Raw genomic sequence first — 26422 nt, forward strand, 5'->3', positions numbered from 1 at the left:
AAAATCGTAATAAATCAACTACAATCAGTTTACTTGTTTCACAAGCCTGTGTCACCTCTTCCCTGTGTTTCTAAAGCAGAGATGAGATCATTCATTCAACACTAGCCGTAAAAACTTGCCTTATTTTGAAATGCAAATTTTCTCTCCATTACTTTTCACCCTTAATATGTATATTTATCTTCAACGCGCCACTTCATGATCAAGGTATGAACAATAGGTTTATAAATAATTCTTCGACAGTCATTTCCAAAGCAGCAGTGTGGCTAATATTGGCACAAATATTTACTTGTGCAATAAACAAACCTGATTAGGCTTCAACACGGCACGATATCACAAATCAACAAACACAATTGTTTACTGAAAAGTGTGTCCCCAAATCTTTCCAGCAGGCTCTCTGTAACTGGCCTAAATCTCTTTTTAAATGATCAGTGCAGCTGTTCAGTGTCTAGAGGTATTGATCACGTCCATCATACACTCAAAGACAGAGGACGACAATGCTTTAGGAGAGGTGTGTGATATTATGCTAGGGGTGGGCAATATGACAATATTTTATTTTATTGTGATAAAAACTTTTCTAAGCATATCGTGGACATTATCAGCACCTAAAAATGCAGTCTCGTTTAAATGGATTTACTGTAGCGCAGTGTGTAAAATCAACAAAAATCATCATAATCATTTGTGATGTTATTTTAGGACGTTACCAAAACGGAAAACTCATTAAATCATCAGAAAAACTAAATATCAAGGTATGTATTGTGAAAATGTCTTTAAGTATCATGATATTACTTTTGTGCCAAATCGCCCGCCCTTACAAGACGGTATATCATTATTATATTAAATTAATACTCATTTCTGAGTACTCCTGAGATGCTCCTGAGTAGTGAAGCCGTTTAAGTCTACACTCTTAAAAAAGATGGTCCTTCAAGGGCTCTTTACTACAAAAAAATGGTTTTACAAAGAAACATGAACGCTCAATGAACCAACTGTATGATTAAACGAAACTCTGTATGGTGAAGTGTTCTTCAGATTGATGGGGAATGTGCTGTAGATGGTTCTACACAGAAACTTTTTGACAAGGGTTCTATATAGCACCCAGAAAGGTTCTTCTACTGTTAAAAGCTTGACATCATAACAATAGAAGAACCCTTTTCAAAAAGGTTATATATAGAGCCATCTACAGCATATTCTGAAGAACCCTGTAAAAAGCCATTTAATCATCCAAAAAGTCCTTCTCTTTATATAACCATTTTCTGTACTAAAGAACCCTTAAAGAACCATCTTTTTTAAGAGTGTACTGTCAGGAACCAAATCTGGATGCTGGTGAGAGCCCAAAAGAGCGTAACATGTATGTGAAACGTCGAATAAAAATTAAGACGTTGTTTATTGCGATTTTTTTACGTGCTGGTGATGCATCACATTCAGCACTAGTTTTGTGTCCATTCCTGCTAATTAAACCACAAAACACTAAATATTGTGAGCATCACGATTATATATTTTTGCCATAATGCCTGAGCTTTATGATAGCGACAGCGCAGAACTGCCCCCCTTCAGTCCAACAGGAAACTTTAAACTGAGTCTACCTTAAACTCCAACTCCAGCTCTTCATCTCTCTGCAGCAGCGCCGAGTACCGGATCATAACGGAACCCCTCCACCATCGCCAAATGCGCTCTAGATCTGTTCCCTACCGCGGCTCGGCTCTGAAGCAGACTCTCGGGCGTGAATGCTGAAATGGTTTTGGGAGGATGTGAATCTGTTAAAGGCTGAGTGATCAGCGAGAGACGCTCTTCCTCTCTTTCTCTTCCGAAAGGTTAATGAGTAAAAGGCCTGGCTCAGGAGAAAGAGAGAGAGAGAGAGAGAGAGAGAGAGAGAGAGAGAGAGAGAGAGAGAGAGAGAGAGAGAGACATACATCACCATGTCTTTCTTTCTTTCTCTCTCAGTAACCATGCACTCAGGCATGCAGACACTGGTGAATCTCTCTGCTGGACTGTCTCGCACAAACACACTAGCAGGTCTGATCACCATCACTCCACTCACACTCATCTACTGCAGTTCAGGTTATCGATAGGCCTCTCACAATTACTGCGCAATCACCTGATCACAATTATTTGAAATGGTCACATTTATTTAAGCTGACTGCAGTTGACTGCTGGGAGAAATTCTGGTTGTACTGGGAGGTGTTTTGGTTGTACTGGGAAGGGTTCTTGTTGTAAATGATTGCATTTATTTAAGCTGCCTGCAGTCGTCATCCCCAGTCATTAGATTTCATAATCATATTATGACACAACAGGAGGAGTTTTATATGTACTGTTGGGGTTTTCGGCTGTACTGGGAGCGGTTTTGGTTGTAGTGGAGAGAGATGTCGGTTGTACTGGGAGGAGTTTTGGTTGTACTGGGAAGGGTTTCGGTTGTACTGACAGGAGTTTCGGTTGTACTGGGAGGGGTTCCAGTGGTACTGGTAGGCGTTTTGGTTGTACTGGGAGGAGTTCTGGTCGTACTGGAAGGGTTTTCAGTTGTCCTGGGAGGAGTTTTGGTGGTACTGGTAAGGGTTTCGGTTGTACTGGGAGGGGTTCTGGTTGTAAGTGATTGCATTTATTTAAGCTAACCGCAGTAGTCATCCACAGTCATTAGATTTCATACCAATATTATGACATGACAAGCAAAAAAAAAAAGCATTAAATGCATTTATGGAGACACATCTTGTAGTGCTGGCAGATTAATCGAATTTTCAATTTTGGCTTCTAATGATTATGAAAACAAGATAATTAACATAAAGCAATTATTGTGCTGCATTCCATTTCACAATGAAGCTCTCATTTTGTCTTGTTATAAATCTTTAGCTAAAAAGCTGGAAATTGACGCCAAGGCTGCTATTTTTCTGTTCCACAGTAATTCTCTGGTTTGTTTAGCTATTTTCCTGAATTATGTAGCCAGTGTAGCTAACTACTTATGTAGCTACCTTATGTATTAGACCAACGCTAATGTTACCTAAGCTGTCGGTGCACGCTAGCTAGCTACTTTTAACTTGTATGTAATCTACGACCAAGTTTACACCTGGTCACTTCCTGTGTCTAGTATCTGGATTGTATCCTGATAAGACTTTAGCCACATGCATTTACACTTGGTAGTCAACTGTGTCTCCAGTTACTTGGACTGAAATCTCATTGCTGTGTGGGACGGAATATGCAAATCCGCTCATTACACAGCAGCCAATTACAACTGTTTAGCCTCTTCATCTGCAGAGTGTTTCGTACAGTCATCTCTGTCCATGTTGATATTAAGCATTTCATTTCGTCCACAACTGTGTGTGTATGTAATCTGATTATCTGCATGGGGAGGAGTTTTGGTTGTACTAAAGGGGATTTTGGTTGTACTGGGAGGGGCTTTGGTGGTACTGGGAGGGGTTTAGGTTGTACTGTGAGGAGTTTCAGCTGTACTAAAAGGGATTTCGGTTGTACTGGGAGAAGTTTTGGTCGTACTGGGAGAAGTTTTGGTGGTACAGGGGAGGGGTTTCGGTTGTACTGGGAACAGTTTAGATTGTACTGCGAGGAGTTTCAGTTGTCGAATATATCTTGGAGAGACAGATGTGTTTACGCTGCTGCAACATGCGGCTCAAATGTGTCTCAGTTCACCTGAAGTGGTTTGAGTGATCAGATTGGTATCTGTTTTAAATGCGTCTTGGGTGCGTTTACACTCGCATTTTTATGTGGTTTGATTTTATCTAAATATAATCCTGACTTCTTCAGTTGGATTTTGTCAAGAACTGGCTTACATTTCCTGGTTTCTACAAAATCAGGAAAAGCTTTAACTGTCTTAGCAGTCCGAAATGCACACAGAGTCGGGGCTGTCACGATCATGAAATTTCAGCTGCCGATTAATTATCATATAATTAATTTGCTATTAATGATTTAACTGATTTGTCTTTTCTTGTTCACTATTTGCAGCTAGAAAAAAATGTATTGTGTATCATTAAGCATAGTACTTCTGACATATCGCCCATCTCTAAGCTCTATCTGTGCTGTATATGTGAGACTGGACACTCTACAACACAAGTGTAGTACTCTGCTTGCCTTATAGCACCTCTCCACAGTTTAAACCTCTCTCTCTCTCACTCAGAGCAGGTTCCCACACAGCCTCACAGAAACAGCCTGCAGAGATGCTTAACCTTCCTCATCTAGCCTGCCTGCTCTTTTATTAGTGCTCTGATAAGATCTCTCTCACACAGACGTTCTGTACACAAAGAGCTGGAACCCTAATGGGGGACTGTCTCCACTTTATACACTACAGGGCCAAAAGTATTGGGACACCTACACATTCCACCTACAGGAGCTTTTATGAATCCCATTCTAAATCCATAGGCATTAATATGGGGTTGGTCCCCCATTGCAGCTATAACAGCTTCCACTCTTCTGGGAAGCTTTCTACAAGATGTTGGAGAGTCTTTAACTATGCAAAGCTTAACATGAGTGTTCTCAAGACTCATTTATTCTCCCTTTGTGTACAAAAAAGAACACGCCCATTTCAAACGATGTAGTTTCTGACAACAACAAACATGGCAACGGTGGAGGAGGCCATAATAACGTACCAATTACGAAAGAGACGGAAGAGGCAGCGCTGTACTGTGGTGTCTGTGAGGCCTTTAAATTCTTTGTGACGTGTGGAAGGAGAATTCTTTACACTATTACTAACGAGAGAAACTTGACATTGTGTCTCATGTGATTTATTGGCTACACTGCCCCATGGCTCCCGGTGGTACAGCACCCTTTCGTCCGTTCCATAAGCTTTCGGAGAACACAAATACAGATGAAATAAATGCGTACAGACAAGAAGTTACGTTACTATGTTTTAGTGAGCTTGTCCTGCACATGCTAGTTAACATTGATTTTATCTCATTCAGTTAGCAAGCGTACAAGTTATGTTTATTATTTTTAGAGCTTTGTATTAAAAGTTCAGGTCACAGTGTACACAGCTAAAACAAAATAAAAAATAAAAAAAATCACAAGATAAACATATGCATCTCAAAGTGTATTTGATGATTAGATCACCACATCCACTGCATCCCTTCGAGGCAACCTTTTACAAGAATTGGTAGTTTTGCTCTTGGGCTCCCCCTACAGCTGCAGAGTGTATTTCACTTTAACACAACATAAATACAAATTGCGCTGTAAAGGCCCCCTCATGAACAGCTGTACAAGTGCATTTGCTGACAAGTTGAAGGAAACAGAATCTGACTCGCCTTCACGCCATGCAGGTACACGGGTGCTCTATGTGTTAATAACCGAAATCACAAGTGCGATCTGTAGCGATTCTGCTGTGGAGTCTGAATTCAGCACAACATCGGCATAGAACATCAGAAGAGAAACAACCTCGGCTTGCGAAACAGAGTAACATTACAGGATTTTACTACAGGAGACTGCAAACTTTCAAGGCTTATTTGGTTTAAATTATTTCTGTCCATGCTAGCCTGAAACGAGCTCCTCCAAGGTTGCATAGTGCTATAGCAGGCGTTCCAGCCTGGAGTGGCAATGTCAGAGATGCCATGTCACTGTTATATGCTTTAAAACTGCAACACTGAGGGAAAACGCATCACATGTAGAACAGGAAGGCCATAATAGAATGAGAAAATGATCACAAGCGCAGCACAACTGCAAAACTATGTGTGAGTTGGTTGAACAATTTAACAATTTGGGGAAAATATCTAACTGTGTTCTTTCTGATCAATTTTGCATTTACGATTTAATTGTGATTTTTTTTTTTTATCAATTACACCCCAGACCTAGAAAAACGATCTATTTTTGGTGCCAGAGCTCTGTTACATTGGGTTAAATTTTCCCACCTAAAACTTCTTGAGACAATGTTACATATCATTAAACCTGCAGCTCTTGCTGATAAAAACAATTAACTGTTCAGCTCTAGTGCGAGTTACGGCCCCACGGTTCAGCTTAAACAGGAACTACAAGAAGCAGGTTCAAAGCATTGAGGTGTTTCCTCGTAGTCAGTGCTCAGTGCAGCTTTCAGAATTTGAGTGAAGAAGAATTGTAGGAATGTGAGATTATCCTTCCAGAACATTGGCACTCGCGTTGGACGAAATGCGACCACACTGATGAGAGCATGGGGTATGTGTGTTGAGAAAGGACAAATGAACAGGAGGACAGACATCAGAGGTACATTCGCTTTTTGCTACAGTTTTAGCAGGGCTGAATGCTGCCCTGGTGTCTAGGAGGAGACTGCATGACAGCCGGCGCACCAGAGACCACCAGCGGCTACTGCAGATGAACTTTGGGCGCTCACAGCACAGCGTGGCACAAATACACATCCAGCATCTCTCCTTGCCAGACCATGAAGGGGTCATTACTGATATACTGCAACCCTGACCGAGCTGTCCTTCTAATCATTTAAGCCATGTATCAAAGGCAATCTAGGAAATAATTTGACTTTTATATCTCATGTCTTCCTTTGTGTTGCAATTTTAATGACCGGCAGTGTAATTAAACAAAACGTAGCTGAGTCACTTTGAAATAATAAAAATATCAATCTTAAGGAGTGACCATGTCCACTAGGGCTGACGGGACTCTAACTCTGGCTAATTCATTTGACATGTTTTATTATATTATATATACAATTTTTAACTTTTAGGTGTTTGGCGAGTTTTATCTTGAAAACATGAAAAAAAATTTGCTTATTTAAAACAGTTCAAGTGAGTGCATTTTCAAGTCTTTCACAAAAAGCTTCATTTCAATTTAGTGTTTATTTATTTTATCGTTTCTGCCAAGCTGTCCTAGCAAGACTAGCCAGTTTCAGCCAATGAAGTGAGCCGAATATGTGCCCATGTGACCACCTGCATAATCTTCTACCGTGATGTTAAAGACTAAAACAGAGAGATACAGATGGAGTGTGTAATTAGAATAATGAAAATTATGTCAGAGTTAAAGGGAAACTACACTGTTCTGTCAAAATTCTGCATAAAAAGGTTAATATGGAAACAGAGTTGTTCAGAGTGGTTTGGTGTTAAATGCTCCATTCTAGAGAAACTTTCTTGTAAAAGAAGTCTGTAAGTTTCTCTAAATGAACCTTTTTTACATGAAACCACTTTGAATGAATTTGTTTACATCAAGGACTGAATTTTTCAGATATTATGAAAAATCAGTAAAATTCCCCTTTAAGTTTTACAAAACCACTTCCTGCGCCTTTAAGACTGATATGAAAATGAGCTCTGCTCTAAGTAGCTGTCCTGTGTCGGGCCTTGTTTCAAATGCAGTCTGGGATGAAACACTCCTTGTAACTTTAGCATGAATGGGCGGAGCTAAATCTCTGAAGGTTGAATAGGGCAGAATGGGTTGTTTTTTGTGACATCACAAAACAATATCTTTAAAACAGGCCGTTTTTGCTTCTTTGTTTATATATGGCCAGGTAGGGCATCAACCTTATTTTAAGAAAGTGCGTAAAATTCTGTCCGCCAAACCTCAAACACTACCGTCTCCTCCTTCAGATGCAAATTCTGCATTTGTAAAAGAGGGCAGTAAAACGGGCCAATTCCAAACTTCTAAACTGTTAGGTAACAGTCTTGACTCATAAATATTCACGCCCCCAAAATTTACATACACCAGCCCATGTTCTAGCCCAGGAGGAATCAACAACAACAGAGCTGCAGCAATAAAAATGTCAGACTATGCGCAGAAATGCAGCTCCAGGCTGTGAAGGGACATCGGCACTTTTCATTCCCTTCACAAAAACTGAACTGTTAGTGGCTGATGATCATCTTTAAACCAGGCTGAAGGGCTTCCTATTCACCAGCTTCTTAATTCAGTGTTCCACCTTAAAAGCTTGTATAGGCACCAGAATGTAACTGCAGCACCATTTAAGGTGGAACTGAAAATTCACTGCTGAATAGGAAGCCAAATTCAGGATCCCAGACAGCTTTGATTCAGAGCTGTTAGTTTCTCTGCACATTTCACTCTGGACAGTTTCTCAAAGCTTGGACAACATCGATCAGCTTCACTCAGCGTCTGGCCCTGAAGAGATGGAGATGCAGTTCTACCTTTATTAGCATCACAACCCCAACAGCAGCCTGTAAGCAGCCATGCTGTGAGATTTTATCACTTACTGACTGCTGAAGCAGTTCACCTTAAACTGAGAGCTTCATAGTGTTTTACTTTGTGTTGTTGTCGAGATTGAAAGCAAGTAGCTAGTGCAGCTAACGTTAGCTACTAGCAGGCTCCAAGTAACTAACATAGCTAACTAAACAGTATGAAGATCAGCTTATTTACACTGAGGTTCATTTCATTTTCCTGCCTGTGTCTATTTCGACATGTTGAACTATTGCAGTGCCTCAATGTAAACCAGCCAATCAGAGCAGAGCTCACCAGATTATTCATGAGCCCCCAAAAAGGGGAAACAGCTCGTTTCATTCTGGGGTCTAATCACAGGGCTGTAAATGGGCGGTAAAACCACATCTGGGCATTTTTCACCCCGACCAAAGTCACACACCTGTCTAGGCACCTTTAAAGGAACCGTGGAGCCGCTGTGAGAGCGAGCTCGTGATCTAAAGGTTGAAGTACAGCTTCAAATAAAAGGAAAACGGGATCAGTGCCAAGTCTGATCATATAAATAATGACTGATGCCAAGTTTGATAATAATAAATTAACTTTCAGGTAAACATAAAAGAATTACTGAAACTGGGCCACATTGCGTTGATCACGCGGGTCAAATGACCCACAGCAGCAGATCTATGGCTGGTCCAATATGCTGCATATTAATCAGCAGATAAGCTCGGACACACTCCAGAACAATTCACAATCACACAGCCACGTTCACGTGCACTTTTACCTGGGAATTTAACCCTCCGGGGTCCACGAACGCACCCGATCTGTAAGCTGTTCGGTCTGTCGCTGGTAATATAATTTAGCCCTTTTCACACTGAAATCCTGGAACGTCACTAGGATATTTTCACTGCTAATGTTTTTGCGGACTCAAATCCTGTAAACAGGAGTAGAGGTTCTCAGCATGAGCAACTAACACCTCCTTCACTTCTGAATCATGTAGAAAATAAACTCCCACCACTTCATTCTCTCGTAAAAACGACCGTAAAAACAAAACCTTCTGCTTTACTGTGCCTCGCCACTTTCGCGCAGTAGCCACTGTGCGTGCACACAATGTTGATTTTTACCACTTCTTCCTAAAATTATGTGCAGATTTCACTCCTGTAAAGTTTTCATTTATAAAACTAAACTCAACTGTAACAAAAAAAATGCAGAAACTTTTGCTGGCTGTAATCTAGATGGTGCTGTATTTCCTCCTGGTTGTTTCCCAGGTGTTGTACTAGGTCTCCTGCAGGTCACATGCTGTGTCAACTTTACTGTGATTTTGACTCTGGGTGGCGTTAACATCAAAGCCCTTCTTGTTAACAGTTAACCCTCTGGTGCATATTTTCTTAAATTCTCCTTTAAAGGCTCTTCATATAACATGATACTCATATGTTTCATATCAAAACGCTCCGTTATCTTCATCACCACTTTCCAAAACCGCTGCAGCAACTTCAGCAGCATCAAACTCTCTGCACGCCATTTCACATGTGTCTCCGATGTGGACTGAATGAAGAATGAAAGGTTTCCAGCATGATGGGTCAGTCCTTAGTGATTTTCTGAGTGTCCATTGGTCTGTTTTACACAGAATGTAGACGGACACATGAATCCACCAGTTCCACACGGTGAGAGGCAGATGACGTGTATTTCAGCCCCTCTTCATGGTAATATTTTACCAATATTTAACACTCTTGCACCACATGGTATGACTCAACTCGCTTTTGGTACCAGCTACTTCACTTTCCACTGCAGATATAGTGCCCCCTTAATGTAGCTGGTGGTCATAGCGATGCCACATGAAACTGCTGTGACATGAAGTAGACTAATTTTGTTCAGAAGAGGCTGATGACAGCAAGATAAAAGACTGTGTAAAGAAACAGGAGCGTTTGGGAAAAACTACATCAGAGTTTAGACGATAAAACGATTCTGTTGCTAAAAGGAGACGCAAGAGGCTAAGCTAATCTGGTGGCTAATGTTAGCATGTGTGTTTAGTGTGATAGTGACGATCCAACCAATCAGTGATACCAAAATTAGTACCTGGTACCTTGCTTGCCTGGAAAACCAAAAAAGGAGAGCAGAGTCAAGCTAAACTGAGCCGGTTCCAAGGAGTCGAAAAGCAGCTTTAGAACGTTTTCACACTTGTCCCAAATACCCAGAGTCCACACTCAGGATTCTGGGGGAGGGGCTCATTATTGCTGATTTCTTTTCACACACAAGAATTACATCCAATCCATGGACCGATAGCACAATTCCACACGTCAGGTTTGCAGAATGGTCGGCACAGCTTCATCTGTTTGCTGCCTGTTTAATATTTTCCTTGGATACTAATACTCAAGCAGTGAAGTGCAGCTCTTTCTGTTCACAGCAGTCCCCACCCACCATTACAAAACTTGAAAAAGGAAGTCACGTGATAAGTCAAAGCAGTTATGTAAAAAAATGAGGCAACCACGCAGCCCCACACACACGGCACCCGCAGTGAATAGCTTCCACGCACGGACCTCTGATTCCAGGAGGACCACAGATCGTTTCTCTGTTCCGCTCTAGGGCTCGGAAACAGCTTTTGACCAAATATACCAAACTCTCAGAGCAAGTGAACCTGAGTCTGGAAAAAAGCTGCAGTGTGAAAACAGCCTTAGTACCAGAACACTGCACTAAACTACACCATCAAACTTCTCTGTGACCTGCTCTTCACTGCCCGCTGATGAACTGCAGCGAGAGTCATTGTGTAACTGCAGCAAACTTTGTTCCTTCCTTAGCCGAGCTGTAATCTCCTGTTACTCATCCCACACACAAAATCAGCTCCGAGCTTCTGTACCTCATTCCCATCACTCTCCTTATCTCCTCTAACATCTGCAGTGCTTCTGATAACCACCCAGCTCAGGCGCGCCTAACGGTCATTTACGACCGTTATATAAATTAACAGGACTCACCTGCACAAAGAACGAGATCAAAGTGACTTCCGTTAATATTAAAAGTATGTATACGTATATAAAAATATATAATGTAAGTCGGTGTAACTAGACATTTTCCCAAGTAATTCTGGGTCATTTCTTTTGGTCCTTTCATCTCAAGCATACACAATAGAAGAACCCTTTAGGGTGCTATATGGAACCATTATCAAAACCATCAATCTCAAAATTCATTTCACCATTCAGAGATGCAGATGGCTCTTCGAGTGTTCATGGTTCTATATAGCACCACTGTCCTTACAAAAGAACCCTTGAAGAACCATCTTGTATATATTGCATGTATATTTATGTCAATTTAATTTGCATTCTGCGCATCTTGGGACAGCACAGAATGTCTGCGTGAGACACAGCAGTTTTGCAAGACTAAAACTTGTTAAAATTTCACCATTAATTTTCTCAGAGTGACGGACGTCTTTAACAAGTAACGAGCAGAAATCAGAGGCAGAGAATATAATAAATCACTCATTTTCATCCTGAGGAGAGAAGCAGAGCTTTGGACCTGGTCTAAAGGCTATAAAGGGTTGTCTATAAACATGTACAACAAAGCAGACTAAAAATTTCAGCTCCAGAGCAGCTGCTGCTACTGTTTTCAGCTATGCTAATGTACTTTAGCCAATGATTACAGATAAAAGCGTGTCTGAAACCACAAAATCAAGCAGGCCTGTTACAATCACGAAATTGCACAAACTAAAAAAAGACAGTTCTTCAGGTTGTGCTGTAGATGGTTCTATACAGCTCCAAAAAGGGTTCTTCTATTGTGATAAGCTTAACAACAGAAGAACCTCTTTTGGTGCTACATATTGAACCCTTTTCAAAAGGGTGCTATGTATTGAACCCTATACAACACACTCCATCAACCTGAAGAACGTTTTCATGATGGAAAAAGAACCCTTTAAATCATGCATAGGGTTCTTTGAGTGTTCATGGTTCTATATTGAACCATTTCCTTTACTAAAGAACCCTTAAAGTACCATCTTTTTTTTAAGAGCGTACAATTGCCTTATAAATAACTGCAATTAACGATTTGTCTTTTTTTGTTCATTGCATGCAGCTGATGTATAAGTTAGGCCCATCACAATTATCACAATCATCACTTATTTGAGATGATCACAATTACTTTATTGTATTATATGTGCTGGGTTGAGGCAAGTAAACATAAATAAAAGAAAGAAGTGAATGCAGTCATATTGTGGAACAAGTTTAGATTGCAGCGCTGAGTAATGTTAATTTATTTGCTAGCTATGTTGCTAAACCTAACGTTTTTAGCATGTATGCTAGCAGAATGAGTGCCTCTATTGTCACTCTGGTGAACAACGTGTAGCCTTGCTCGACTCTACACACGATTCTGTGTAACTGTAAATGCTTGTGTGAGTGTTTATTCGACAGCACAGCCAGTGGTAGCTACAGCGAACACAGCTAGCAATAAAGGAAGCTAATCAGCTAATTTGGCTCCTTTACTAGAAGTGTACAATGAACATGGAAAGACAATTAAAGCATTAATCTCAATTACTTATCTGACAATTAATCATCAACTAAAATCTCATGGGAAACGTACAAATTAGCTGATTAGCCAACTAGCTTTGTAGCTATGTTTATTCGTAGCTAACAGTGCTAAGTAAACGATATACTACAGTGTTGTTGTCTACATACAGAATCAGGTTTACAGTCGACCAAAGCAAGTTTTTCATCATTTGCAAAGCACTTTAACTGACCGCAGTTTAAAGGTGAACCAATTTTTCAGAATTTCTCTGTCATTAAATGGCTGAGATGTAAACAGAGTCGTTCAGAGTTTCCACTATTTTCCCATCTTCCATATAAAACTCAGAAGACACGTAGGTTTACTGGTGGTTTTGGATAGTAAATAAAATGTCTATATTTGTGTTGTAGTCATGGCGACCCCTGGTTCCTATCACTACCACTGTAAAACATCTGAATCAGTAAGTTTCTCTACACTGAACCATCTCATATCAAAATGCTCCGAGTAACTTTGTTTACATCCCCATGACTGAATTATGCAGAAATTTGGAAATTTAAAGGGTGCTACATAAATAAACCTGGCTTGCCTACAGAAGCAAAACTCTACACAGCAAACACGTCTTCATCTGGCGAAAGGGGTGTATATTAGATATTTTATGAAGAATCGCTTTAATGCAGGTCCAGAATCATACCGAATTAGATGTTGTGGTTTGACGTGCAGCTCTACAGATATAACAGACTATTACGAAGCATCACTGTTTCAGGTGTCCCGCCCTGCAAGCGGTACATCAGTGCACAATGCAACCTGCGTTTATCCAAACTACAGTCATCAGCAGTCTAAATCTGACCTCACCGTGATTCCATATGATTAAGATACTTTGAGAAACGATTCAGTCCAGATTTTACCTTTGTTTAAGATGGCTGGACTATTTTGGTATGATACAGAATTATTATTATTAAAAAAAGATGTCAAAACAAAATTAAAAGTGTCCAAACTTTTGTATACAACTGTGTACATCCTATTTATAACTGAATATAATAAAAAGAGGATTACATATAATATAATACATTATAATATAATATAACAATTCACATTAGTATCATATTATCTTAATTAAAGTTTCAGTTTCATTGCATGTTCACCATAAATGTTAATAATTCTACACCATTACGTGGTTATTTTCCATTTGAAACTATACTGCACATATTTATCTTTGCATTTCATTATTTGTAAAGCACTTTGAACGGCCGCAGAGCTCAAAGGGGAATGTGGAATTTTTCAGAAGATGTAAACAGAGTGGTTTGGTGTGAAATGCTCCGTTCTAGAGAAATTGACTGAGTAAGTTACACTAAGAACTACTACTATAATTAGTAGTAACAGTCGCAGTAGTATTTTTCCCCGCTAAGCAGCTCTGTGGAGGGTGTGGAGCTGATTTTTTTGTGAATTGGAATGGGGGAGACAGAGTCCACTCTGCTGGATCTGAGCCATCTGGCAGCAGAGCGCCTCAATACAATATTACAGTATTATATTACAGTCAAAACATGCCGGCTCCAGCGCCCCACATGGCCCTAACCGAGGGTACAGGAAAGAATTCAGCTGCAGCGGACTGGATTACAACACACACATCTCAGGTTTAGCCTTCCACAGATTTCGGCTTCACAGCATCATCTGAAAATCACACAGTGAAAGTCAGAGACAGAAAATGTGTAAAAACTTGCACTAGCCACCGAGCCAAATCTTGTTGACAAAGGTAAGAACTATTTATCGTATATACATATTTACAAATACCAAGCATCACCAACAAGCAGGCAGGAGTCCCGCACATCCACTCCGTTACATCAGCCAAACCAGGAAGTGACATGAAGAGACCCACGTTTTCCACAACACAGCTAGAGTGAAACTTTTTATCTTTTACTCCAGTTAAAGAATAACAATAACTTGTAGCATCTATCTTACATGGAATCTGATGACACGCTCAAAATCACACACAACTCTCCAAATCAGAGTCGAGCCTCAAGAATAGTCTTCTTCTTCCACTCATCCTTTCTAGTTTGCCTCTTTTTTTTTTGGCATCATCATCATTATCAGGTCCTGTTTAATCGCGAATGCTCCCACAAGCAGTAAGGTGTATTATAACAACACAGACATCACCATAGGCTACAAGAAATCATCAAAAACTTATTAATGTTAGCATACGGTTGCCCCGACAGAATCTAATTTGATGCAATTTTTCCAAACTAGCTTTAGTATGCTAATTTACACTTTGTTGATCAGTGTAGTCGATCAGCTAAGACAAGTTTGGTGTGCGATATGGCAAAAATATAATACTGCGATACTTTCACAACACACAATATGACACTATTTTTTCAGATATCTGATCAGTCGGAGCAGAGAAAACACAGTGAGTGCATTTACATGCAATTAATAATCCAATTAATAATAACTGCAGAAAATCAGATTTTGTCAGTAATACGATCAACACGTTTACATGCACTTGAGTAATGAGATGATGGGGAAACTCCAGGTCTACACGAGTCAGGTAGTAATCAGATTTATGCTTTACAACCAGCCAAAAAAACTCACAGAAGAAGATGTGACGTAAACATTACGTAAAACTTAAATGAGCAGCTTTTTTTAAAACATTGAGTCATATTTAAATCCTTTATTTTATCAAGCATGTTGTTGGTTTCAACGCCGCTCCAAAAGTGTTTTGCTGCGTCTCGCAGCAATGCTGCTCGCTTATTTCCGGTACAGCAGTCTGTTTTTGCACATGCACAGACTGAGAAATCCGAAAGAAATCACAGTAAGAGTTTACATGCACTGAGAAATCTGATTACCAAGCTAAAATCCAGCTCTCTTTATTGGAATTCTTAATTGGATTTCTAGATCGGAGTGTGCTTACACGACCATTTGAAAAATCAAATAACTGCAGAAATCAGATTATCAGATTATTGATTGCATGTAAACACAGTGACAGTTGGTCAGTGTCTACAAGTACTGATGATATACACGCTACGTTCAGAAAGTTCACACTTACTACACACACACACACACACACACACACACACTATATATATTCACTCCACAAGGTCCGTTCCTCGCTTCCAACGCTCATATCCGGCCCAACGCTGGGAATTTGTTGCTAAAAATGGTGTCAAAATCTGGCTGAATTTGTGTTGTCTGATCCTGGCATTACAGAAGGATGATGCATCAAAATGTATTAATTGCGTCTGGATCAGCTAACATAACTGCAAATCAGCTTTATATCACCTTAAGAACATCAGCAAGATCAGAGATGTTCTGACTAAAGCAGACCTGGAAAAACTCATCCATGCCTGTATTTCTAGCAGGATTGATCACTGTAATAGCCTACTAACTGGACTCCCAAAAAAGACAATCAAACAGCTTCACCTGATTCAGAATGCAGCTGCCAGAGTCTCACTAGAAGTGAAAGGAGGAACACATCCCCCCATTCTTAAATCCTTACACTGGCTACCAGTCTGTTCCAGAATAGACTTTAAGGTGCTGTTACTGCTCTATAAAAGGCTTAATGGTGCAGGAGCTGCATATTTATCTGATGTGCTGCAGTGATATGAGCCGAGCAGAACTCTCAGATCATTAGGAACTAATCAGTTAGTCCGGCCGAACGTGAAGACTTAACATGGAGAAGCAGCGTTTAGCTACTATGCTGCTCTTAAATGGACCAATTTGACAGAGAGCATTAGAAGAGTCGTGACACCGGACACTTTTAAATCCGGCCTGAAAACATCCCTATGTGAGCAGCTTTAGTGACTGTTTAAACACTGTTTTAACACTCTACCGGCACTTCTTCTATCAAAACAATAGATTTATGTTACTTTTTACATTATAATGTGAATTATCTTTGTATTTCCTTATTTGTAAAGCACGCTGGGTAACCTCTGTGTATGAAAAGTGCTCTATAAATAAACATGTCTTGCTGAAGCTGGAGTAGTTAGCTTAGTTAGTGATACAGCTGTGCTCTCTCTGCCGTCTCAGTCGTGTCTTTAACGCTTTAACACTCATCCTTGGCAACACACTCACGTTCAGACACTCGTGTTTAGGAGCAGCAAAGTATAAACATAACACACTCAGAAATACAAGCAAACTATCACTTTTCACTGACCTGTTGCTTCTCTTGTCTTTCAGCATTGAAACGCAATCAATACTCGAGTGATTTCGGAATGTACAACACTGCAAAAGGGCTGAACGATCGATTGTTTTTTCATTTCTGTTGGCCCATTAATCACGAAATGCTGACACACTGGTCAGAAAATTCGCAATTAGATATTGCCAAAATCGTTCAGCCCTACACCGCCAACTCAAACGGTTAACCGAGAGCTCGAACTCCCGTACTCATCACCAATGAGAATGTGTGAAACTTCAACTGGTCTGGTGGTTTATTTAAAGGGAAAAGAAACAAAAAAATCCCAAAAGTGAGCAGTCAGTAATGGCGAAGGGGCCTGCACCTTTATTAGCCAAAATGTGAACTGTTTAGAGGCCAAAATGGGGCAAAACTGGGCGAATGGCAATGCTGACCCCTGATAAAAGCTCTCAACTGAGTCTATTTTTACACTCTGTTTCTGTATCTCTCTCTCTCTCGTACAGGACGGGCATTACAATAAGCTGAGGCATGTGACCCTCTTAAGTTACTGTGTGAAAAAAAGTCTTTCCCAGTCCAGGCCAGGAGAGCGAGAGCATTCTGACACAGCCAAAAAGAACTCACACTACTTTAAAGCGATACTTCATAGAAGAAATCATATTTCCCCCCAGTGCCCGCCCCGAAGGGAGTTTTACACCCATCCCTAACAAAATCACAGTAACGCACGGCTTCTCGTGGCTTATTGCTTTACTAGACTCTGTGAAAGAGCGTGTAAAGTGTGTGATAAAGCTTGTGTTTTAATGTGCACATACTGAATTGTGTGTTAGCCACATGCTAAAATATATATCAAAATAAAAGCGTGTATTAAAGCGCACGATGAGGGCTGCAGTGAATACTGCTACAATGTGCACTAAATCCAAAGACAAACATGCATCTCTAAAGTAGTACCTTTACAACAGAGATCAAAAATATTATTGTAAATTAATGTAAAGAGGTTTTACTCCAAGCAAATGTGAATCATTTCTGTTGGTCCATTAATCACAAAATGCTGACATGATGTAAAAGGCAGCTGGTAGTTTTAAATGTCGGACCTCCTCACTGTGTTACAGTAACTCCACTGTAACAGTGTTTATTTGCACCACTGCATGGTTCTAAACATGAAATGTTATATAGCACCAAAAAGAATTCTTCTATTATTACTGCTCCTTTTATCTTTTATTCTGTTTATCGGATTTTATTTGTACTTGTCTCTTAGTTAAACGCTTGTTATCAGTCTGTGTTCTTATCTGGTCTGTTCAGTGTGTTAATATCATACATGTGTGACTCAACATCTCCTCGTTTCTACACTGTTTCTCTATTTTATCAGCTCCACTGACCATATAGGAGCGCTTTGTAGTTCTACAGTTAAAGACTGTACTCCATCTGTTTCTCTGCATACTTTGTTACCCTGTTCTTCAATGGTCAGGACTCCCACAGAGCAGGTATTATTATTATTATTATTATTATTATTATGACACTGACGTGGTGGTGGTGTGTGTTAGTGTGTGCTGTGCTGGTCTGAGTGGATCAGACATAGCAGTGCTGCTGGAGTTTTTAAACACCTCAGTGTCACTGCTGGACTGAGAACCAAAAACATCCAGCCAACAGCGTCCTGTGACCACAAATGAAGGACTAGAGGATGACCAACACAAACTGTGCAGCAGCAGATGAGCTCTCATCTCTGACTTTACATCTACAAGGTGGACCAACAAGGACTACAGTCTGTAACTGTGGAACTACAAAGTGAAACTATATGGTCAGTGGAGCTGATAAAATGGACAGTGAGTGTAGAAACAAGGAGGTGGACTTAATAAATCAGTGACTGTATTTGTGCTGTGCAACAATATGATGTATATTTGATTTTCCCATAAAGTTCGCTTTAAAGCTGGACCGTTACTGCCTCTGTGACTGCGCTGTCCCGTCTCTGCCCCTCAGCCACACTGTCCCTTTAAGTGCTGCCCTGCTGTAATGAGGGGTTCTTGAGGTCTCAGTCTCTAAACCTGGTAATCAGACAGGAGTGTTTATCACTGCACTGAAATCCCACTTTAATGCCAATAAAGCAGCATCTCAGCCATGAGATCATCAGACGGCTGCTCACCTCATCCTGTTTGTTTATGCAGGACTAACATCTGCTTTCATACACACACTGAAACATTACTGCACTCAAAGAGGGAACACTGAGAAAAGACGGTTCTCCAAGGGTTCTTTAGTAAAGAGAATGGTTCTATTTAAAGCCACGAGTGCTATATAGAAACATTTTCATGCTTAATGGAGAATGTGGGCTCTAAATAGTGCCAGAAAGGGTTCTCCTACTATTACAATCTTCACTCTTTTTGGTACTATACAGAACCCAAATTCTCCATAAATCTAAAGAACATTCCACCATGCAAAGAACTATTTAAGCATGCAAATGGTTCTATATAAAACCTATGGTTCTGAACAGAACCATTCCCTTTACTAAAAGAAAGTGTTTTTAAAGAGTATATATAGAAATGGTGAAATGGTTCTTCAGATCAATGGTAAATGTGTTGTATGTGGTGCTTTTAGAAAATGGTTCTACATAGCACCAAAAGGGTTCTTCTGTTGTGACAGTCACAACTGTAACAGTTGAAGAGCCCTTTTTGATGCTCTATAGAACCATTTCATGTTTAAATGGTTCTCTGCATTGTGAAATGGTTCTTAAGACTGACCTAGAACACATTGTATATGGTTGTGCACAGAATCTTTTTGCTATTGTGGAGATGTCAAGCTTGTAATAATAGAAGAACCCTTTTTAGTGCTGTATAGAACACATTCTCCATCAATCAGAAGAAGCATTTCATCATGCAAAGAACCACTTAAGCATGCAAATATTTCTATATAGTACTCTTCTAAATAGAACCATTCCCATTACTAAAGAACCTTTGAAGAACCATTATTTGTAAGTGTGTTTATAGAACCATTTCATGCGTAAATGAGAATTTGTTATATAGCTCTGTATAGCACCAAAAAGGGTTATTTTACTGTTATGATGTCATGATTATAAAAGTAGAACACTTTTTGGAACTACATGGAACCACTGCATGATTAGTGGGTTCTTTGCGTGGCGAAAATGTTGAACCAAAAAGGGTTCTGCTATTGTGGCAATGTCAAGCTTGTAATAACACAAGCACCCTGAAATGAATCTGAAGAATCATTTCAGCATGCAAATATTTCTATATAGAACTCATGGTTCTAAATAGAACCATTCCCATTACTAAAGAACCTTTAAAGAACCATCTTTAAGTGTGTAGGGTGGAAGGTAAACTCTACTAAAATAATAATACATCATCAAACAACTATAAAGCTGCTTTATTACTCTTACTGAACTTTATCGCTCGTCTGTAAAACACTCTGAGCTGCTACCCGAGTGAAAATTGCTCTGGTCAAGTTTATTATTATCAGTTATGTAATTATGATTGTTATTCTTATTTTATTGTGTTCTACACTTTTTTTATAATTCAATAATTAACTATATTACAGCACTTTTTCAGAGGCCGTTCACTACAGTGTACAAACATGTAATTAAAAACAAAAAACTAAAATTAACACCCCACCAAAAGCAGATGGAACAGTTTAAAAACAGATGACAGTAACAGACTTTCCTGAGCAGTCGTGAGTGACCCGCGCTGACCCGCACTGACCCAGTGAGGTACGGTCACTGCAGACGTTTAACACAAGTAATTTCATTAGCTCACTCACACGCTCAGCGCTGAAACCACTAAAAGCCTTTTTAAGTCAGAAGCCATAATTTATACACAATGCAAAATTGAACTGGAAGTCGGTGTAATGTCAATATTATTAGAGCGAAGATGTTTGGGCTCATCATGCTGGTGAGAACACGCAGACCACAGTTCTCCGGACCTCCCAGAGTTCAGTGATGCAGCTGCAACCTCGCAGACAATCACAACTGCCATGTGCTGAAGCTAGCGCCAGTGTGTGTGTTAGAGTCCGCGTTAGGAGACTGCTACAGAGCTACAACACTAACCAAAGAGTCTACAGAGCTACAACACTAACCGAAGAGTCTACAGAGCTACAACACTAACCGAAGAGTTTACAGAGCTACAACACTAGCCAGAGTCTACAGAGCTACTACACTAACCAGAGTCTACAGAGCTACTACACTAGCCAAAGAGTCTACAGAGCTACAACACTAGCCAGAGTCTACAGAGCTACAACACTAACCGAAGAGTCTACAGAGCTACAACACTAGCCAAAGAGTCTACAGAGCTACAACACTAGCCAAAGAGTCTACAGAGCTACAACACTAGCCAAAGAGTCTACAGAGCTACAACACTAGCCAGAGTCTACAGAGCTACAACACTAACCGAAGAGTCTACAGAGCTACTACACTAGCCAAAGAGTCTACAGAGCTACTACACTAGCCAAAGAGTCTACAGAGCTACAACACTAGCCAAAGAGTCTACAGAGCTACAACACTAGCCAAAGAGTCTACAGAGCTACAACACTAACCAAAGAGTCTACAGAGCTACAACACTAACCGAAGAGTTTACAGAGCTACAACACTAGCCAAAGAGTCTACAGCCAAAGAGTCTACAGAGCTACAACACTAGCCAAAGAGTCTACAGAGCTGCTACACTAGCCAAAGAGTCTACAGAGCTACAACACTAGCCAAAGAGTCTACAGAGCTACAACACTAATCGAAGAGTCTACAGAGCTACTACACTAGCCAAAGAGTCTACAGAGCTACAACACTAGCCAAAGAGTCTACAGAGCTACAACACTAACCGAAGAGTCTACAGAGCTACAACACTAACCGAAGAGTTTACAGAGCTACAACACTAGCCAAAGAGTCTACAGAGCTACAACACTAGCCAGAGTCTACAGAGCTACTACAGAGCTACAACATTAAACAGAGAGTCTACAGAGCAAGAACAGTAACCAAAGAGTCTACAGAGCTAGAACACTAGCCAAAGAGTCTACAGAGCTACTACAGAGCTACAACATTAAACAAAGAGTCTACAGAGCAAGAACAGTAACCAAAGAGTCTACAGAGCTACAACACTAACCAAAGAGTCTACAGAGCTACTACACTAACCAAAGAGTCTACAGAGCTACAACAATAGCCAAAGAGTCTACAGAGCTACAACACTAACCAAAGAGTCTACAGAGCTACTACACTAACCAAAGAGTCTACAGAGCTACAACACTAGCCAAAGAGTCTACAGAGCTACAACACTAACTAAAGAGTCTACAGAGCTACTACATTAACCAAAGAGTCTGTGCTAAAACGTGCTGAAGCTTCTATTAAAGTGTACAAGCAAACATGTACCACAGTGTGCTAGAGTACACATAAACACTAGAACTCATACTTAATCACGTGCTAAACTATGTGCTAAGGTGTACGCTAAAGCTGGTCTTAAACTATGTGCTAAAGTGTGTATTAAAGCATGTACTAGCACATGCGCTAAAGTTTGTATTAAAATGTACTTAAGAGTGTGCTAAAGCCTGTGCTAGACTCTGCTAAAGCCTGAAACTGCGTTGAAGTGTGTGCTAAGGTCTGTGCTAGATTCTGCTAAAGCCTGAAGCTGTGCTAAAATATGTTATACTAAAGCTTGTGCTAGACTCTGCTAAAGACTGTGTTACACTACAGCCCATGCTAGACTCTGCTACGGACTGTGCTAGAGTATTTGCTACAGTATGTGCTAAAACTTGTACTAAACATGCACTAGAGTGTTCTAAAATACATGCTAAACGTTGTACCAAAGCATGTGCTAAATTGTGTACTACAACATGTGCTAAACCTTATATTACAGGGTTATTACATTGATTTTTCCAAATCTATCCATAATTGAAGGTTAACATGTAAGCAGAGTCATTCAGAGTGATTTGGTGTGAAACACTCTGTTCTAGAGAAACTTACCGAATCAGAATTGTTCACAGTGGTCGTGATAGGAACCAGATGTCCACCTCTAAAAGCTCCCTCACAGAAAGTTATTACATAAAATGGTTATCAATTCACTGCCAGATGTCTGAGACATTGTTTTATGATAGTTTGGAGAACTTAAACTCCATTCATGGTGGAGGGATACATGCAGGGCGCTGTGAGGCAAAATAGTTCCCAAAGAAAACTGATTATTTCGGATTTTCCAATATTTTCCCCATCATCAACATTCCATATAAAACTCAGAAGACTCATGTAGGTTCACTGGTGGTTTTGGACAGTAAATAAATGTCTACATTTGTGCTGTAGTCATGGTGACCCTTGGTTCCTATCACCACCACTGTAAAGAAATCTGAACCATTTCACACCAAACCACTCTGAATCACTCTGTTTACATCTCACACACTGAATCATGGGGGAATTTTGATTTTGAAATTTCCTCTTTAATGCATACACTAAAGCTTGTGCTACAGCAGACAAAACTGTGAAGTAAAGCGCATGCACGTTTTCTATAGGGATGCACTAATATGGGCTGATACCGATATCCAATATTTTTTTATGTGCGTATCTGCTGATGCCGACACATATTTATAAAATATAGAAAGTGCAACCCTGTTCTGGATTCGCGTTACAAAGAAATATAATGTTTATTTCCATGGGGTTTCAGTTTCTGGAACACAATTAATACGTGACCAAATATCAACATGAAATATCAGAAAATATACTTATATGATTTTGATCTCACTGTGCATCCCTAATTAAAACGTATTAAAGCATGTGCTTCATTTGATTTTATTATTATTTAATAACGCAACTGTAAGAATGCAGTCATAAACATCTGAGAGCAATTAGATACATACACACTTTAAAAAGATTGTTCTCCAAAAGTGCTTTAGTTAAAGAAAATGCTTCAATATAAAACCCTGAATCCTCAAAGAACGCTCTGCATGATTAAATTTGCACTGTGAAATGGCTCTTCAGACTGATGGAGAATGTGCTGTACATGGTCTATATAGCAGTTCTGTTATTGTTACAAGCTATACATCAACACTAGAAGAACACTTTTTGGTGCTATATAGAACCCTTTTCAAAAGGGTTCTATATAGAACAATCGACAGCACATTCTCCATCAGTCTGAGGAACCATTTCACCATACAAAGAACACTTTAATCATGCCAAGGGTTCTGTAAGAGTTCATGGGTCCATATTCTTTTGCTAAATGTACTAAAGGACCATCTTTTTCAAGAGTGTACTTAAAACAATTCACTTATCTAGTACTTTCTCTTGCCTTCTGTTTCTCTCTCTCAGGCCTCCACAGGACAAAGGCAGGTTTAGCTGGTCCATTTTCACTCAGATCATCACCTGCAGCTAGTGATGTATTGATCCGATACTCTGGATCGGATCAGCACAGATACTGACCTCGATAAACAAATTAGATATGGTGTCCGATACACATTTGTTACGTCTCTTAGCTGTGGCCGCTCTTCACTTCACGCTCATTATTCCAAAACATGATGAACATCAGAAATACTGTTTTTATGAAGTATGATCACATTACAGGCAAACTAAGGCATCTAAGGAAATTAAACTGAGTGTGAAATCTGCTGCGGTTGTTTCTCTATGCTGTCAAAATAAAAGCCCCGTGTAGGAACTTTTCCCTGCGCTGTATCAGCTTTGCAAGCGAAAAACTATATATGTTTGTACCATAATTAATTTTATATAGGCTAAAACATTATAATGTGGTTACATATGAACTGAATAATAAGGGCGCCTCATTTTAAAAATTCTCAATTTAAACATCAGCTAACAAGACAAGCAGCACCGCTCATCCTGGCTAATAATAAATACATGTGTAGTTTAAAGGTTTTTACGCTTTACATATAATATTTACAAAGCTTAAGTTTTGAGGGTTAAACTCAAACTTTCTTTAAATGTTTAGATTTTATGACTTTATTGTCATGCTGAAAAGTTTACACTGGAATTATAGTGGTTAGTGTTACTGATTGGTATTATGTAGAAACATATTAATAACTTATTGTAGTACTTTATTCTTGTTTTTTCATTCTTATTAATTTTTGTTACTCTTCTGCTCTAGTCACAGCCTCGTTAGACACAGTGAGTTACAGAATTTAAATAAAACTTTATAAAAGAGAACTGATGTTGATACTCGGTATCCACCGGTACACAAAGTTCAGGTATCGGAAACGGCATCTGAATCGATTAACTGGGATCAGTGCATCTCTACCTGCATCTCTGCTGACATTCACTGAAGTCTTCAGAACGCACCAGATCTCCAAACCAGTGAAACCAGAGGAACATGTAAGAGCTAATAGTTATGATAACACTACTAAAAACGCATAAGTTAGCGGAGGACTAGATTAGTGTGGAATTAACAGCAACAGGAACGCTGCTGACAATAATAACCTGTCGCACAGTCTTGCCATGAAGCCTGCTATAATCTGTGGAGCCAGAAGAGAGAAAAGTGTAAGGATTAAGATGGTGTAATGATTTACAGCTCTGCTCGCAAAGATCAGGGTCCTCCTTCACTGTGGCCTGTCATACAAGTTTCTACACTACGCATACAGGAGGGCAATCCCACTGAACTTTCAAAATTCCCCCATAATTCAGTGTGTGAAATGTAAACAGAGAGATTCAGAGTGGTTTGGTGTGAATAGTGTTGATGATGGGAAAACAGTGGAAAATCTGAAATAATAAGTTTTCTGTATGTATCCCTCCACCATGAGTGGAGTTTAAATTCTCAAAACTATTATAAAACAGTGTCTCAGACATCTGGCAGTGTATTCACAACCATTTCACGTAATAACTTTCTGTGAGGGAGCTTTTAGAGGCGGACGTCTGGTTCCTATCACCACCACTATGAACAATTCTGACTCGGTATGTTTCTCTAGAATGGAGCATTTCACATCAAAGCACTCTGAATGACTCTGTTTTCCTCTTAACCACGTAATTACGCAGGAGCTTTAAAAAGTGGGAGATAGCCTAAACCTAGTCACTGCCATCTAGTCCAAAACTCTATGTCTGGACACGTCTATGAAGTGTATAAAGTACCCCAGGCACAGCAGCCCATCTCCAAAGGAAATAATCACACAATCATCTATATATAAACATTATTTTACAGCTTTACAGCCCTTCACAGTCCTCATTAATGAGTAATCTTAAGTACAGTAGGTCTCAGAAACGTGTTTACTACGTTGTTATAGCCAGAAAAGGAGTATAATAAACTGACTGGAGTAAAAAAAAAGCCAAACAAACCGCTGCTTGTTGGTGGTGTGACATATTTAATGCTGTAAGTTAAGCATGTTAAGCTATGGCTACCCTACCTTTCCCGTTCCACCTTAAATAGCGCAGCAGTTGCACCACTTAATGTGGAACGGGAACATTCGAACACGTAGCTGGCGAATAGGAAGCCGACATAAGCCACAAACAAACAAGGACCAAGTTAAGGCTCAGGTAAGCCCCCAAAAAGCAGGAGTTAAACGTTTCACCCAAAACTCGGCGGATCGTCCCTTTAACGAGCTCAGCGCACAGCTGTCCGGCGGGGTTCGGGTCTGAGCGCGGCAGCTGGCCGGTTAGCAGGCGCTCTGTTAGCTCCGTTAGCATGGCAGCAGCACCAGCCGCGCAGCAGCGCTGACTGCGTGCCGGAGGAAGCGGGGAGTGAGCGGGGGGGGACCGTACCATTTTCTCCACCGTTGGGGCTCAGCGCTCCGGAGAGTTCAGCCATCTACGGGCGGCGGGGTCGCTACTGGAGCCCGGCTGCGTGTCTCTCATTCCGCTGCAGATCCGCACTGACGCAC

At 40.1% G+C, this 26422-nt stretch overlaps 1 protein-coding gene across 4 annotated transcripts in view; it reads right to left on the reverse strand.

The window, feature by feature from the left end:
• trpm7 (transient receptor potential cation channel, subfamily M, member 7) overlaps positions 1-26422 on the reverse strand; it is an 80690-nt gene extending 54268 nt beyond the window's left edge. The window contains exon 1 of one of the 4 annotated variants that reach the window (XM_036564614.1): positions 26304-26422. In XM_036564614.1, the coding sequence (XP_036420507.1) occupies positions 26304-26306 (3 nt within the window). In that variant the 5' untranslated portion in view covers positions 26307-26422. Of the gene's footprint in view, positions 1-1580; positions 1657-26303 lie in introns of those variants that run through there. The other 3 variants (XM_036564612.1, XM_036564613.1, XM_036564611.1) reach the window with 3 other exon arrangements.

The sequence above is a fragment of the Colossoma macropomum genome, unplaced genomic scaffold (assembly GCF_904425465.1).
Source record: "Colossoma macropomum unplaced genomic scaffold, Colossoma_macropomum, whole genome shotgun sequence".
NCBI classification, from domain to species: Eukaryota; Metazoa; Chordata; class Actinopteri; order Characiformes; family Serrasalmidae; genus Colossoma; species Colossoma macropomum.